At 43.2% G+C, this 17,282-nt stretch overlaps 2 protein-coding genes across 2 annotated transcripts in view; one reads left to right on the top strand and one right to left on the bottom strand.

Annotated features, from left to right (window-relative positions):
• The window catches only part of T265_10213 (hypothetical protein), a gene marked incomplete at both ends in the record, with an annotated part of 54,842 nt that overhangs the window by 25,684 nt on the left and 11,876 nt on the right, over nucleotides 1-17,282 (bottom strand). Inside the window, 2 exons of the mRNA XM_009176520.1 lie at nucleotides 3,914-4,264; nucleotides 8,519-8,977. Of these exons, the coding sequence (XP_009174784.1) occupies nucleotides 3,914-4,264; nucleotides 8,519-8,962 (795 nt within the window). The remainder of the gene's footprint in view (nucleotides 1-3,913; nucleotides 4,265-8,518; nucleotides 8,978-17,282) is intronic.
• The window catches only part of T265_10212 (hypothetical protein), a gene marked incomplete at both ends in the record, with an annotated part of 46,022 nt that continues 30,170 nt past the window's right edge, over nucleotides 1,431-17,282 (top strand). Inside the window, 2 exons of the mRNA XM_009176519.1 lie at nucleotides 1,431-1,549; nucleotides 17,076-17,145. Coding sequence (XP_009174783.1) covers nucleotides 1,431-1,549; nucleotides 17,076-17,145 — 189 coding nt within the window. The remainder of the gene's footprint in view (nucleotides 1,550-17,075; nucleotides 17,146-17,282) is intronic.

Raw genomic sequence — 17,282 nt, 5'->3', positions numbered from 1 at the left:
AACTCTCCACAGTAAAACAATACTGTGGTGGCAGTGAGCATGTGGATGAAGCGTGGCAAAATGTGAAAGGAACTATGCTAGCGGCGTTCAGTGCTGCCTGCCCGACTTCTCCAATTCGATCACAGGACCACTGGATGTCGTCGTGGTCGTTATCCATGACTGATGCCAGGAAAGCCATACCAGCAGACAACGAGTACGACGGCGCACGCAAATCCCTAAAACGTCAAATAGTGAAGAGTTTAGGAAAAGATTGAGAGCTCTGGTGGACATCAAAAGCTCGGGAGATGGAGGAGGCTTTTGCTACGGGAAAAAGCCGTGCCCTTCATCAACGATATGATCATCTGGCTCTAGGAAAACAACGGTTAGCAGAGCTATAGGTGAAAATGATGGCTCAATAGTTCACTCGCAAAAATGTCGACTGGAGAGATGAATACGAACTCTTCGAAGAACAGTTCAGCTGGCCTCATGCAACACAACCAACCGAGGTAATGCATACGGGCGAATGGAATGTAAATATTGATCGCCCTTCGGAAAAGGAAATAAGGTACGAAATATCCGTACTGAAACGTGAGAAGGCTCCATGACCAGACGGTCTGTATCCAGCCCTCTTCAAAGAAGGCGGAAAATCACTGGTGACCCACCTGACAAATATTTTTGGCGCCATATGGGACGAGGAGGAATTGCCTGCAGAATGAAGGGTACGCGGACGCTATGTGAAAACCACCGTGGCATCAGCCTGTTAGCTGTGGCATCGAAGGTGCTCTCTGGCCTCATTCTTCGAAGGTTGACTGAACACAGGGACCGTCAAGCACTATGGCAGTGTCTGTGGAGCAAAGGTGTCCGTCATAAATTCTTGACCCTCATTAAGGCCCTGTACGTCAACTCTCGCGGTCGCGTAAAGGCCTACGGGAAGCTCTCTCCTGAGTTCACCACATCCAGTGGTGTTCGACGGGGCTGTCCTCTTTCAACTTTCCTCTTCAACTTCATCATTGAGACGATCATGGGAGACTCACTACCAGCCTCTAATGCCTGTGGGGTCGAAGTGCTCCCCCGGCCTCTGCTCACAGACATCGAGTACGCAGATGACATAGCTCTTCTTGGATCTGATCCCGTGGTAATGCAAACAATATTAAATAATCTAAATAATTCTGCCTCACTGTTCGGCATGCGCTTCACACCTGCAAAGTGTAATGTGCTAATACAAGACCTTAGCCCCATGCTTGCGGATGAACCGATTGAGGTAGTAGACAAATTTGTTTACCTGGGCAGCTGTATCAGTCCCAGTAGTCTGGCGAAAGATGATATTTCCATCCAGATTGGGAAGGCCAGAGCAGCTTTTGTGAACCTACGTCACCTGTGACGTAAGTTTGAGATCAGCTTCTCTGTCAAGGGTCGAGTTTACAATGCTGCGGTGCGCTCCATATTACTATATGGATCAGAAACCTGACCGCTGCGCGCCGAGGACGTCAAAAGACTCTCAGTGTTTGACCATCGATGTCTTCGGAGTATTGCTCGAATCTGGTTGGAACACCGGATCAGCAATTCTGAAGTACGTCGAATGGTATTCTGGAGAATAACTCATCCTCGATAGATGAACTGATCATACTGCGCAGGTTGCGCTGGCTTGGCCACGTGTTGCGTATGCCAGTCGACCGACTTCCTCTAAGGGCTCTTTTTGCGCAACCACGTGGAGGGTGGAAGCGAAGTATGAAAGCCATTACCAGCAAACTCAGCTGCGCCAGTCATTGCCGTCTTCCTGGATGGGGACCCAGAGACAGGCCACATCAATGGCTGATGACATTGTCAGACATGGCTCAGTTGCGCCCTCAGTGGCTTACGTGCATCCAAACTGTTGCATAGCTCCTTTTCCAACCCCCTCACCACTTGAAAGCTCACTGACAGTGCTGGATTTATGCACTAAGTTATCAGTTCGCTCCTGCAACACGCAGCTACCTACCCCCCAATCATCGGTGAACGTAACTGCGACAGCTACAACGACTGTACGACGAGTACGCGGTTATTACAACTGACAATGATGATGATTGAAGTCTGATTCGCTGAGTAAAATTGTGCACTCTCTGTGTATGTATCCTTCCCTTCAAAACCCTTTATTCCTTGTTAGTGTTTGCAATTTTAGCGGTACAATCCTGTTGCTCGTGAAAGATGAGACGTGTCAGATTAAAATTCTTCATTTGCAATTCTTTCATTTAACAAACTCGATAGTTGCATTACCACAGTACGAATACGGTGAAACAAACTCAAATGACAATATTTCAATAACCTTATCTGAGGCAAGCTAATTTTTCACTGAGAATTCAGAATTAGTTTAATGTTGCTACGATCCTAACCAAAATCTCGCCAACAAGTCCATCACGATATTATTGGACAAACTCAGTGTCATATATGGTTACTGTATCACATCGAACGGCGCTGATAACACCCGACACAGAGTGGGTAATGCTATATACGGTTTGTAATGAGCCAAATGTGTGGCTACCTGGATGACCTATGCTGTGTATATGCAAACAGACTTCAAAACATTTTAAAATCATTGTCCTTCCATGTGCTCGAGAAGTCAAGGAGCGATCTTTACACACATCGCATAAGCTCTGTTAATATTAGCCAATACATAGAATGGTAAATTCAGTTAGTTGCCCGCCATTTTATGGTACATCAGTATACTAGATCGGGTGATTTGTGAACAGTATCTCCCCCGCACTCCCAGCCAAACTGCTGATGAAAGTTCATTCTACTGCTTGAACGAAACGTCTAGGACCCGTATGTTTTTCCAGTAGACTGAGAAAGTCAGGTGGTTCATGTAATTTGTCGATGATTCTCCCCATAGACTCTATAAACAATATCGTAGTTATTTATCAACAGTGTAAACCGGTGAGTGTGTGTTCCTGTAGCACAGTACCACGGAGATGATAGCTAGTGAGTCCTCTCAGTGATCCTTGATGAGCCTACATAAAGGTAAAGAACTCTGGTGAAGCATTTTAGGGTCATAACATATTTATCCTCATACTACCTGTTATGATATTCTTCACCTGAATGTGTTTCACAAAAGTTGTAAGCTGCCGAGGGATTTCCAGCAACCTGACCAGTAATGTTTGCCGTCTAGATAATCTACTGGGATATTCTGAATTTCGTTAACCGGGACCTAAGGCAGTCTGTGTGAAGCACCTTTAGTTGAAAACACCATAAATGAGACATTCAGTTAGGACTCAGTGGAGTCTACTATTAAAATCCAATTACCCGGAAAGTGCATTTCTGGAAATGTGTCCAATCTGGATTGGAGTCGGAAGTGAAGTTGACTGAAGGGAAACTCGGAAACTACGTCTAAGTGATGAGCCATGGGGTGACGAGACCGACCATGGGCTGTTGAAGAGTATTCAGCAATCTTATGAGTACTGTGCTCTTAACTGATTAAGAACTTGCAGCTAAGTGAGTGTTTTGGTGATTGAGCAGAAAGATTTTCGATGGTGATGAAAACCCAAATAAATTTTTAAAAATTTTCTTTACAGTTTGAATGCCGCAGGCCGTTTTTCATTTGAACAAATGCCTGAAACCATTGAATAAAAGGGTATTTGAATTGCTGTGAAGTTTTCCCGGGTATGACGCTACTATCCTAACCACCCTGTCTAACCCTTACTTCACAACCTGGTAATCACCTAACCCCATGAAGGTGCAGGTCTATTCGGCCAGAACTATTTCTCTTCAGTGGCACTGTACTGTCTGAAAAGGTCAGCGACTAGGTAGACTGACCTGCAAGCTTGCTGATAAGTCACGGTTTCTTAAAATAGTGTATTTTATCGGATATCCCTTTCAAATATGAGCCTTTCTGACCTGATCAATGACCATCCATAACAAGTAAGCTAGAAGTGTTTCATCACTAGTTAGTTGTGTTACTTACCACTATATCGGTTTGTACACTTTCAAGTAGAGAACTCGTCGCCGCACTTCCCCGTATGGGCAAGTTTTGCAAAAATGAAATTGCCCCATCAAACGCTTCTTTTATTGCTTCTTCCAACCCGATTGAAAAGCCAGTATTTGAAGTTCCACTGATGGCAACCACCACCGCATCCAGAGAGATATACACAAACGGAGTGCATAACACGATAAACAATACTGAAACTCCAATTGCGATCCCCAGGCCAAGGTACCATCGACTTTGTTGGACTGAGATTCCCATATGTTCCTCAAAAATGCTGCTGTTTTGTCTTGGTGGGAGTTTCTGATTTTGTGCTTCATAATGATTTTTGTCCTATGTATGAGGTTCACAAACAAATTCGCTGAGTGTTATTCAAAACCGTTTAAAATAAACTGACCTCATTGAAACCATTTAGAATATTATTGTCAAAGTATTTGCTGTGCTACTCACCGCATTGAAAAGCATTTACAGTAATTCATTATCCTCAGCTGATATAAAATGTTCTTGACTCAATGGTGTCACAGTTTTATTCACTTCGACTCGCAAATGCCTAGGTGGCTGTAGCAGCGCTTGCGGTTGTAATGTTTGGAATTATTATGGTAGCTGAACACGGTTAAAAGAACCTAAATGAATCCAGTCTTTCAGTAGCTTTCAACAGCGGACGCAGAGGTGGCATGTTTTAAACGTCTCTTGTTATGGTTTCCTGTCATCTCGTATTGTTCCAAATGTGCCATGTTGACAGCCGCCCAGTCTTTGAGATTCACGTCGCACATCCTAGTTCGATTCCTTTCAAAAACTCCGTTAATAAGCTGACATCTGTTTAAGAAAGCCAATAAAAGTGTTATTGCCGTTCGATTAAAATGTTGAACCAGCTAATGAACCTGAGCAGTGGTTTAACTGCCGTGTCAAACAAGTTAGCAGCTAGCGTCTCACACAGACCAAGATGATTTTAAGTTTGGTTGTCCTGTTACATGCCAAGTGAACCAAACGTGTTGTTGCACCGCTAAGCTATGGAGCACCACATTGTGTCACTGGTTGAGCGTTTAGTAGTTATGTGTGTAAGCACACGTGGAAACAGAGGTGATGCCAGTCCGGCCATCTTGCCTACCTCAGTGGCCCGATTATGTTGGTTGGTCGTGGATAGATAATGTCGTACCATCTTTCCCCTTCCACTGTTCTCAGTCTTGAGCAAAGTTGTGGCTCATTCAGTTCAGTAACTTTCACAGTTAAACAAGTGTTTGCCAAAGTGCTTTGGCTCCGGCTGGCATAGCTTAGTTCAACGAAGATAAGGACGTTCGTTGATGTCAGATGGATATGCCTATCCAGTTTGGCAGGCACTGGTAGCTGTATAGTGAAGGCAATAACTCGGATGCAAGACCATTATATCTGTCAGAGTGGTTGACCGTTGGCTTATTTAGGCCTTTGGCTCTCATTCAGGGAGTTGACAGTTACTAAAGCGACTGAGTTGACTGGCTTTCATGCTTCATTGCCACGTCACAGACTGATCACACTGGGTCATCTACATATTGCAGAAGGCTTGGGGCAGACAGCTAAGTGGAGAGACGGTCCTCTGGCATACGACTTACCTGTAAATGGTAATCAGCTGATCAATGGAGGGAGAAAGAACGTTCGCGAAGGCCATCTGGCGCACTGATTGTTTTCATCAGACTCGCGCACGGATAGTCAGTCAAACGGGGCCTTTGAAAATATTGCTCATGCAGCGCTACATCATGGATCATAAATTGAAACAGATCGAGCCGTGGTGTCGTACATTCTACTCTCGACAGTCAATCCATCATGTGGGCCTAACAAATGTCGGAGGTTAGCAGACGTTACCCTGGCCATCCTCATTCGGAACTGAATTCTCCTTTCGCTAGATTGATGGAACTTATACAGCTGCTCAGAGAGACGAACTTATCCATCCATTTTTTAGTTCGCCTGCAGACATAAAGTTTGGGTTGATCCCACCCGACCTTGCAGCAGCACTTCACACTTTGAATGTGTGAATCACGTACCAAACTGTTCATCGGAACTACTTAGGTAATTTAAAAGGGTGCGAGTGGAGGAGAGCAAGCGCCTGTCTCTAAGGTGCTAGAGGTAGGCTAAGAAGGCTCGAAGAGCGTGCGATTACGAAGATGAAGGTAAAGAAATAAAGGGGACGTCCAGGCCTAACATTATTTTGTGAAATCGGGAAGTAATTTGCCGTTGACACTGAAGCTTCTGCGGGAAAAGACGTACAAAGCCTTTATAAGAGAACAGAATCTAAGAAACATTCTTTACAGCGACAGACTGCCACATTTTCAGGCGATCGGTGCGGTCAAAAGCAGATTCAAATCGGGAAATACGATCATTGTTGGCCGTTCGAAAGAGTGGCTCAGTCTCCGATTTCTTCGTAAGCTGAGAGTAGAATCGATGCAACCCCTGTCTGGTCAATACCCAGCTTGATTTCCGCGAATGTGGTTCTCCAGGGGACGGATCAACTTGCGTCGAATAATGCCAGAGAACATCTTGGAAGACATAACCACTGGTCTGATGATCTAGTGTTTTTGAACGATTTTTTGCATCTTTTTTGAATATGGGAACGACAGTCAAGGCGCTCCATTCTGATGGATGTTCTCCTTATTCCAGACAGCTTGAAGTAGAGTCACTTGGCCAGCTACAATGTACTGGCCACCATATTTGGAAAGTGTGGGTCTGATTCAGGTGTGCTGTTGCGCTGAAGCAGCGGGATTGTTTGCTGTATTTTTGTTGTCGTAGAAGGACTGATCTTGACGTCCCACTTGGATTCAGTTGGTCACCCGCAGAAGTTGAGTCGACAGAGTTCAGCTAAATTGTTCTTTAAAGTGTTCAGTCCACTGTTGGAAACGACGTTTTTTGTGAGTTTCGAAAAAAAATAAAATACCGTCTGTCGCGTCGAAATCTGTTGATTTTGTTTGAACCAGCCAATTTAGCGGCGTAAAGATGATTGTTTACTGGAACGCAGTCAAGTCAAGCCAAACACAACACTTAAACCTAAACAATGCATCAAGATCACCAGCCACCCGACGAACAAAGTGCGAGAAATCTGGAATCGCCCCAACTAGCTTAAGGTGCACGATTGAGCCGCGGTCTAGCATGCGCGTTTCGAAGGCATGACAGGGTATGAGCAAGAACTCCTTGTTGTCGAATTTGAAACAGTAAGGATGTTATAAGGAGCAACATGAAGCAACATGAATTTGATATGGGTTTGTTTTCGGTCCATTGTTCCAGGCAGTGGTTTAGATACTGAGCAACTGTCAGGTCACGACAGCTAAATGAATCAGAAAGCCTCATATGAGGAGTCTGTGGAGAGGAAGAGCTTTAAGATATTTCGGGTCGAGTGACACTTCCAGGCGGCTCAGGTCAAAGAATGGAAGTTGGTTGGGGTACATCGACTTGGGCCTATGGCTCAATATTCTAAACGTAAGGGTTAGGATTTCTTTAGGTAATCGTCCCGGAGCCAATGCCCCAACAGTCTGGCTCACCTGGCTGCAGGCGGCTGGCCCGGAGCAGAGATCCAACGGGCTGACTGCTAATGCGGCTGCACAAAGCAGGTGCCTTTGAGCGGAACCAGAATCTTTGGCTTTAAAATTATTCTTATGCATCGGTAGTTAAGGTAAACCATGGGGCGTTTTGAATGTGTGATTACTGAGGTCGATCTTTTCCAAATCGCCCTTTCTCTGGGAAAAGTGGCAACTTATCTTCCATAAATATGGGCACACTGATGGCCTGGTGGAAACATCTTTATGCCTTCACACTTGTATCGCAGATAACGGCATGCTATGATTTCCACCCGTGAATTTATAGCGTCGAAACTCTCATACACCACCTTGTCTATCAAAATACTCAAAAATTATTACCAGGGCCCCCGATTTAGGCTAAATATAGAGTTAATAGCATCAAGCGTACCTTTAGACATTTACATTTTGTACGGGAATTCGTTAGACGATGAAGCTGTCATTTACGTTTCTGACACATTATTTAGGAGCGGCTGATTGTTAGTATGACACGTAACAGTTTTTTTGAAATCGATTAGGCGCTAAATATGACTCCGGTGGCCCCAATGTGGTTCATTTAATCATATATATATATATATTTATATAGGCTGTCAAATTTGGGGCAAGAATATTTGCAAAAATTCACAGTTATCGTTGGCTTTTTGGTCTCATTGTGCTCTTCGTGGCTGGATTACTTCGATGCAATACTGCCATTCTCTCCATGTATTTAGCTGGGGTTTACTAAGGTTTACGGTGACGGAACCTAAGAAGAAAACACGATCTCCGTCTTTCAAACACAAATCGGACAGTCTCGTCGCTAGCGTTTCAGGATCCAGAAAAAGAGGTTTGGAAACTTCTCTGCATATCTTTTACAAGTTTTTAAGATGGAGTTCCCGAAAGTGAGACAATTGGCCTTTGTTTTGGTTATTGGTTTAGCTGTTAACTTGCGGGAAAGTCACGTCGATTAGCATGGGGTGTTTACAAATAGAATGTATAAATCAGTGGATAAGCCAACGGCTCTCCACTCTGCCTAATCTGGAAAAATCCATATAGTATCGAACTAACGACTTACCGTTTCTAGTTCCTCAATTATTGTAGTTTTCGAAGTACAGTGGGTCTTGTGTTTTGAGCGATTTTTCCGATATTTATAAACTGTGTAATACTTGCAAGGAGCCACAATTAGGACAACTAACATGCAAAAAGTCACGAGAAATGCAATGATCCCCAATGCAATCTGAATAGGATAAAATGTGACTTGGATTTGAGTTGGCTGAACATTCTGTGGTAAAACTTCTATCACCGGGTTGTTTTTATTGAACCTCAGCAGCAATTCACTGAGATAAGCAGCAAAGGAAGCCCCCGTAGTCTGTGGAACTGTCAGCAATGTCTCATTGGCACCAGGAACGACGACTGGTTGGAAAATGTAGTTGAGTAGTCCACCATTCAAGGAAGGCGAAAACAGCGCGGCAAATCTGTCAAAGTTCGCCGCAAAAGCCCGTTGGACTTCCAGAGCCATTGCCGTCTCACGGTCCTGTGGCGTCAAAAGAGGATAAGTTCAGATTGGTAGCGGGCACCACACATGTCAAAGGTAGGTTTTTTTATTTCAGATATTCTCCCTTTTTGCCTTCCATTATAGTGACAAAGCGTCTAACCTAGTAGGCAGTCAGCGAAGTCCTGATTCAGACATCGGACTTTTGTCTTCAAATGTTTCATGATGGCTGCAGAGTCGTCCTTCGGACACATTCGGATATGTCACTTTTTCTTGGCGTCTATGAAATATATCAATAAGAAAAAAGTGCTCCGAACATTTGTCTTTAGTTGCTTGTTTAAATGACATTCGGCATACACTAACTTTGATTGCACATAGAGTAGGTACCAGTGCTTTTTATACTATACATAACTTATGGTTTTGCGCTAACGTCACGCCTGCGTAATTCGAAATGAGACTTTACCAGGCTGAAATCCTGAGAGATGTGATATCCAAAGCAGACAATGTGGCACATTTATCTTAACTGATTTAATCAAGAATCCCTTGAGCTGACTAAATAGTGAGCATGTTGGTTTTGGTGCAGTTACCCAGGTGTTGAACACTCATCTCCCACTCATGGAAGCAGCCATTAATTGTCAGCATGGCCCAGCAATAATCAAGCCTACATGGCAAAGTGTATATGCTTGTCCTTGAGAAAATATGTATGCAAACAACGTCCGTGCCGCCTAAGATGAACGAATTCTACTCAGCCCAAGAGAGATGGATGCCTTAGTGTTGGTTCGAGGTGCGTGTCATTTGCAAGGAGGGAACACTGATCAGTAGCGTACTACTTAATTATGTAAGCTCCGTCTGCTTTATGTTCATAATGATATGTAGTTAAGCTGAAAAGACACTTTGTTGCTAGCTGGGCTATCAAAAAGCCTTTCCCAAGCTTAGCTTCCGAAGTCCCCCCAAGCGTTTTAGGTTAGGACATAACAAAAGGATATACAAGAATAGCGTCGTGTCATTGGTGACAGAAATCGCCAGTATTTTACTTGCTTGTCTTTGGAAGGCCCCCTGCTATTAGTCTCGTTTTCCTCAGGGATAACTGGCGCAGCAACAGCACTCCTGCAGGATTTTTATTCCATATTAACTCTTAAAATGCGCACAAAAACAGTGCATTCAAACCAAGGAAACCCGTACTGTTTCAATAGTGTTGTGAGCTTATTCGGCAGACGCATATCTTCTGCAAAGTCTTCTGAAGGTTAACAAATAAGCGTCGTAAAGTTATATTACTCTGGAGGCGACCCAAACGCAATTATCACCCTATATATAAAACTATTCAGAGAGTTAAAGAATTATTCTCAGGTATCGATGCATTTAAAAAAGCTCACACAAACGATGGGATCACCGTCAGTCACTGGCTAGGACTTTTCCGGCAGATTTGGAAGTGGCGTTAAATTTCGCCAGGCAAACATCTACCAGTTAAAGCTTATCCGAGTCGCTATCATTCAGTCTTTCCTTGTGAACTGTCGGACATTAAGGGAAATATAATCCACGGACTTAGCAAGAGGCTGGACAGTACTTCTTCTGAAAGTCAAGGAATCTTCGTAGCCTCCGAAAATGTTACCACACTGTAAGGTTACCGAGGAAGAAAGATGCTTGAATCTAACAAGCTGGATAGTGGCTGATTAACGTTTCAATTTTCGGTCTATGTGTGTAAAAAGAGTGTACAGTGAAAATATCCTGTGAAGAAATTTCTTACAAGCCTTCTACCCCGCATTTTTATGGCGTTCAACTAAACTTAAAAGCATTACGCAGCCGTGCAACGTAGTGCGAGTTAGGATTTCTGTCTGGCAGGTGCACGTACATTAGGCAACAACAAGGGCGGTGCGCTTCCAAGGCGGACGTATTGTAACATGCGATACAGTTATCGCTGTTCACGTCCTGTGGAAGCATCGATTTTTCCGCTTCGCCCACGGAATTTTGGATTACATTTGCAGGGGATTTCAAAAGCACTGGACTCGGAACGACCGGTCCATCAAAAATAAGTCCACAGTACTGGCTGAGAAGCCAAGAAAAGTAAATTATCGCTCCTGCGATAACTCTTTTATTACATCTAGGAAACAATATTTGTTTAACGCCGCTTCTGCAGACCACAATGGCCGAGAAAAACTACCATTCCTTGTAAGATTTTTCCATCCTCAAAACAAGCTTACTGAATTGTGTTAAGATAAATAATGGTCCTTTAATTTTCTTTTCTTTTTTGGATTTGCCAGAAACTAGCAAAGCATTCACTTGCTTCTGCAGCACTCATGATCAGGGTTTTAGTACCTAGCATTGATATCGGCTGCGTAACAAATAAAGCACCCATCCTTTGGTATACTTATCATCGGTATCGTCACTGGTACGCTGTTATCCTTCAAACAGTTATCGCCACAATTTAGAACAGTGTCAGCCCACTTATTGTGGATCCAAAGGTTGTATTCTGTTTGTATTTAAGTCGGAACGTAAGTTTGACGGAAACTCGGGGACTGCGTTGACCCGATGAGCCTCAAGAAGGGTGAAACCGGTCGTGAGCTGTCGAAGAGTTTTCAGCAACCTTATGAGTAGTGTAATACGCCTATGCAACGTATTCTATTTACTTTACATTATAGTACCAGTTTTTCCTGGTAAACTCTGGGGATCTTCGCAGTCAGAGGGGATCCATATTGTTATTTTACCAACTATGGCTGCAAACGTACTTTTGTCTCTGTTCTTTCCAAATACTTTGGGCCACCGTGGCGCTTGACATGGACACTAAAAAATTACTTACTCAAGCTAAAATTCGGGAAACATACTGAGCCTCCGAAAAAAATTAGGGTCGTTTTTAAAGGTGAGAACAGTTGTAAATTTTCATATTGCCAGCAGTCACCTAATGTTACATCCTACTAGAAAATATTATTATGCAAAGTGTTTTCTAGAGTGTCCAAGAGATGCCTTCACATCGTACCTGCTAATTTCCCATGCAGTGGACATTTTTGTTACTCATGAGTAGCCAAAATTATGCGGCAAATTCGGGCGGGGGGGGGGCAGTTGGTGGTTGGTCAACATACGAGGCAATAAATTCAGTGGGAGTGGATGTAGGTTTATTTGGAACTTTCTGGTAAACAAGCTATGTCTACCGCAATTCACTCAATTTTTTTGTCTACCACTAAGATATACTCCTAATCTACAAATTGTCCTGAACTGTAATTTCGGCTACTTCAATTTTTTCCCTACTCTTTGTACCGTGGCGAGCTTTGCCACAGCCAGCCAGCACTTTATATCACCACGGAACATCGTGCGCTCTCATTCGATCATACGATTCGCAAAAATCTTATAAGAATGGTTTTCGCTATCCCTCATAAGTCCGTTTCTCTTTATGGGAATTAAATACTCTTTGATAACAGGTAACATTCCTTATTAGAAATCGCTCCCAGAATTCAAGAGAATATAACTGTGGTCAACTGGCTTGAAAACTTAAAGAGGTAAAAAGAAAAAGTAATAAAAGCACTCCATTTTTTCTCCCATCCACATGGCTTATGATGATTGCTATCGGTTATTTTCCCTAAAAGTTCTGTTAATCCCAGTGAGCGTTGGGGAGACGTTTTGACTCACTTCCATTCCCATTTCACGGCGACTCCCAACTCGGATTTGGGGTCACAGATTTGCACCCTCGTGCACTCACCGTGCCAGTGTCATTTGCGAGAGAGAAATAAACCAACACTTGGTGATGACACTGTATGAAGCACTGCGCGGAAGATGTGACAACCGGTCTAACTGACTGTGTGCTCACTGTGCACGCATGCAATAGAGGGAAGTTTCCTATTTTCGGATTTTCCAGAAGTGAAGGAGATTTAAACTCTGATACCCTCGGGGCCGAGAAGACCGTTACCAGCTTGCTTGACTTTATCTCGAATTGATCCGTTGTTCACACAGTCCATCACACGTGGCCGAACCCAACCGCAGTTCCACGCGTACAGATAAAGCCCCTTGATAGTAATATACATATCTGGATGTTTTGACCCCTGTATTTGTATGGCCTAAGGGGACTTATAGAAGCGGTATGTTCGTCAAACCTGATATCCTCTGTGACCAAATTGGAATTGATGGTGTCTAATAGGCTACAGGCACAGCGAAGAATTTGCTGAGGATGACGATAAACTTAAGGCTGTCGACCAGGAGTGGTTAGTAAAACTCAAGACAACAAATCTTGGAAGACCATTTCAAGTAACCGTCGCATGAAAGCGAAACATGTTATTCAGATTTGCCGATTATTTTTCATTCCATACACCACTGTTCGCCCAGGATTTAAATATGACCACAATGTCTGATCAGTTTCAATGTCCGATTGATAGAAATTCTCAACTGGACATGAAAACGGACCAGACACTTTGGTCATACTTATATCCTGGATGAACAGAGGTGTATGCTTAACTTACAGTAGTATGGAATGAAAAATGATCGGCAAATCTGAGTAAAATATGTTTCACTTTCAGTAAAATGACTCAGAATGATAACCTGTCAAAAAGCAAAATGTCTACAATTCCGATTTTGCGCCATCGTTTTAGACCTGCTCCTTTCAATAGTCAATGCTCTGTGTTAAAATGTACGACAGAATCTGCTAGAATCCGGTCGTTGTGTGCTTCATCCAAAGGCATAAAAGTGTTTAGGAAAGATTACCTCGGATACTCGTTTAACCTACCCCTTATTTCTTTTGAAACTGCTGTAGAACATATGGCGCAGTTTTTGTTGGGGAACCTTTGTAAGTATCCTCTTATGACGGTAGCGTTTCCAGTAAGGCGAAAACAGAACATTCTTTCAGATGCCAAAGCCTACAGATAATGGGTATTGTCTCTAAAGAAGCTGAACACGCCCCGGTTTGGGAACTGTAAGGTTAGACAGCATGCGATACTTTGGATAAGTAACAACGGTTGCGTTATAAAGATGGAGAATGTTGGGTCTGAAACCATTGAGAAGCTAAAAATCCTACAAACCGTAGGAACAGAGCCTTAATTCCGTTTCTTTATGGAATGGATTTTTTACCCCTCAATCACAAATGCAATTACAAGCAAAGAAAGACGCACTAAGGCATCACTGGCAGAAAGTTTTCAGAAAGGTTTACGGGAAAGGTACGGTATGATTTTGATGAAGCCAAGTCATCTGGGGGAAATAAAATAACTTAGTGTATCGCTCAATGCGGACGGTTTATCAGGGTGTGCTACAGCAGTTGCGCTTGAGCTAGGATCTCTAGAAAGCCTTCTTCATCAACTTCCAGAAGTTTTTTCGGAAAATCTTTCCTCCGAATAATTACCTGTACTCTCCTCCGGATAAGCTGGTGGGTTATTAGCCTACATTAAAGCTATGCTAATTTGCGATGCGTTTGGGCATGATTGTCCCGCCCATTCTTAGCACTGTATCGTACCACCTGTCAACGGGCATGACATTGATAGGAAATATTTCGGGTGTCAGCTGGAACAAATGACCATAGATGAACGCTTCCATCAGCAGTCTACTATGACCTTCTGCCATCTATAGTTTTCAGACCATTTATATTTTGGAAGAAGGCCTGAACAGAGTAGATGGACCTGGCGAGCAATGGTTTCGTGCGCAAACACGCTAAAAGACAAATGATTTCATGGGTTTTGTAGTCATAGTGTGTTAACTGACAACAGAAAGCCGTGCACACACAACCCAATTTTTTACGTAAGTTCTGATCCTCAAACCTGACCATGGATCGCATGCATATTATGTTATGATAACCGTGTGCCTGTCGTGTGCTGTATTGATCACACTTGTGCTCTCTCAATATGCAAATGAAAAGCCGCATCAGTCGATAGGGGTTTGCGCAAAGTGCCGCGCAGCAGGAGAGACACTGCTATTGAGTTAAAAAGAGGAGTGGTGAGAGTGGGGTAAAGCTCCACTAGTGTCGGTTTTTAGAGCTCCAAAAAAATAGACTTCGGCAGTTGGTGGTTGCAATTCTTTCTCAGCTTCTCCACCCAGGGTGCTGTGGTGACTACGCCTGTTGGGAAAGTTCACTTATGTGATGATAGAACAAACCTGCTTCATCTATTTGAAAATCAAATTGCAGTTAACAGGATACTTGGCACAATCCCAGCTTAATTTCTCGCTCACGACGGGCTTTAGTTGACCAACAATAATGTAGTTAGCATATGAGGATACTTTGCCAACTATGTACATCTTCGTATTCAAGTTTAACGGGAGGCCATTAAGAACTCGGGGACTATACCTGCCGAATGGGCCTTAAAGACGGCAAAGACATTTGTGTGTTGTCGAAGTATTTTCAGAAAGCTCTTGAGCAATATGTTTTGTCAATCAAATACGAAATTTCCTCTTCAAATTTTAGTTCGATCAAGAGCCCCTTCATGAGGACTGATTGAACTCGGTGGAATAGTGACGCTCCTGTCGGAGTAGTTTGGAATACTGAGAAATGTGAAAGAAAACCAAGTCTCTTCCGGAGTAACAGCAAGTGAGCCTGAAGAAACCAAGTTCGGCTCAAAGTCTGGTAAGACAACTTTTTTCAAAGATCATATGTCGAGTGAAAACTCTCCGTAACTACTTCCTCTGCAATATAGCAACCTTTCCGCTTAAGGTACTCACGAACTATGGGTTATTCTCTACTCCAAAAGTAGTTACCTCTCAAAAACAACGAAATCCTATTGATTCCTAGAAGTAGTGGTCAAGCTGATGGAACAGTATGTAACCGCTTCCAATTAGCCATCTCATTAAGATGAACAAATGAGATGACCGAGTAATTAGCTAATTACAAAGAATTTATGAACCCATTATCTACCAGCGCATGGCCTTATTAGACGGAACCGCTCATTGCGTCCGTGTTTGTGAAATGATCAGGCTGTTTTATCGTTTCCCTGTCCCAAAGGCCGGATTACTGTCGAGGTGAAAAACCTCATTTAGCATAGTTTGTTCCTTAGATAATTGAATGACTTCAGTTAGAGTTGAAATGCGTGTTTCTGAAACATTGCAATTCAAATTCGATAGCCAGCGGATCAGATCAAACCTCTTCTAGATATATATGAAAGAAGCAAAGAAATGTGGCCAGAGGTGACCGACTCGGAGATGACAGACTTCATGTTCTGTATTTCGGCTGGTCAAAGTCGCGGGATAACTAAGAAAGATGATTAGGTTTCCGGCAGTGCCAGAGGTTAATCAGCTGTCGACAAAAGCGATGCGGAGCCATTTCATGCTCTCTGAACCTTTTAAGCTGAACAACCGATGGGTTCTGGTGGGTCAGTCATTCTGTACTCTCATTCATACCTTCCCTTTGGAATAAATTCCGTCAAGACTGTCACTGCTCTGTCTGACGCGGTGGCCTCGACCCCTGCCTTTTATACAAGTTGTTTGAAGCCAGATAGACTTACCTCAGTACATTCTTGCCAGCTGAATTTGTATGGTATGTATAGTTAATAACCGTGAAACACAAGGTAGCTCACCAGCCCATTCCACTGAATGAGGTGTTCAAATGAAGTGTATCAAGCTAGAATTCACAAGCTATATTTGTATAACAGTTCGTGTGGCCTGGATGCACAGACGGATTACCGATGTGGGGAGGCTAGCTGACGGGAATGTTCATTCACGAAATTTCTTCATCTGGCTGGATGGATAGGCCTAGTATGAGCACATACTACGACTCACGATGTCGTTGACTTGTATAATGGACGTTTATGTTAAGCGACAGCAACTTTGGATCAAACTGGATAGATAGCTCACTTTTGAACTTATAAGGGTGCAAGAAAACGATAATTGTGGACTCATTCTTTCACCAAAGTATGTCCGAAAACAGTTTGTTGCACGCAAAACAAGAGGTTAGTGAGAAGCTTAGCACGAAATCAACCACTCATGTGTGAGAGGTTAAACCCAGAAGAATAATTCCGCAACCGTCAGAACATGCTGTTTTAAAATGGCTGTCAAAAGTGTTTTTAATCATTTCATGCTCCACGTCCTTGCTTTCAATGAACGCATCGATGAAAAAGAGTAACTTCCGAAAGAACTGGAAAGAGGACTACAGAAGCATGCTGGCATTTGTTTACAGCGCCCACCATAATGTGTTTTTAACATATCTGAATCGACTTCGTTATATTCCTCAGCTTTCTTTCTTCAGCGCTCCAAACAAACCCGACAACAACAAGCAGGCCACCCCTCTTTGGTATCGCTCTTTGGAAAGCAAAAATGTGTATACTTACAGGCTTCGATTTTCGAGAAGGAGCACTTGCTCAATTTCGTTTGATTTCTCGCCTCATGGATACGTATTTTTTCACCATAAAGGAAGACGCAGGGCCCTCCCTTTGTGAATAATGAACGAGATCTC

Source organism: Opisthorchis viverrini, assembly GCF_000715545.1.
Source record: "Opisthorchis viverrini unplaced genomic scaffold opera_v5_342, whole genome shotgun sequence".
Taxonomy (NCBI): domain Eukaryota; kingdom Metazoa; phylum Platyhelminthes; class Trematoda; order Opisthorchiida; family Opisthorchiidae; genus Opisthorchis; species Opisthorchis viverrini.
This window is presented reverse-complemented; position numbering and strand designations above follow the sequence as displayed.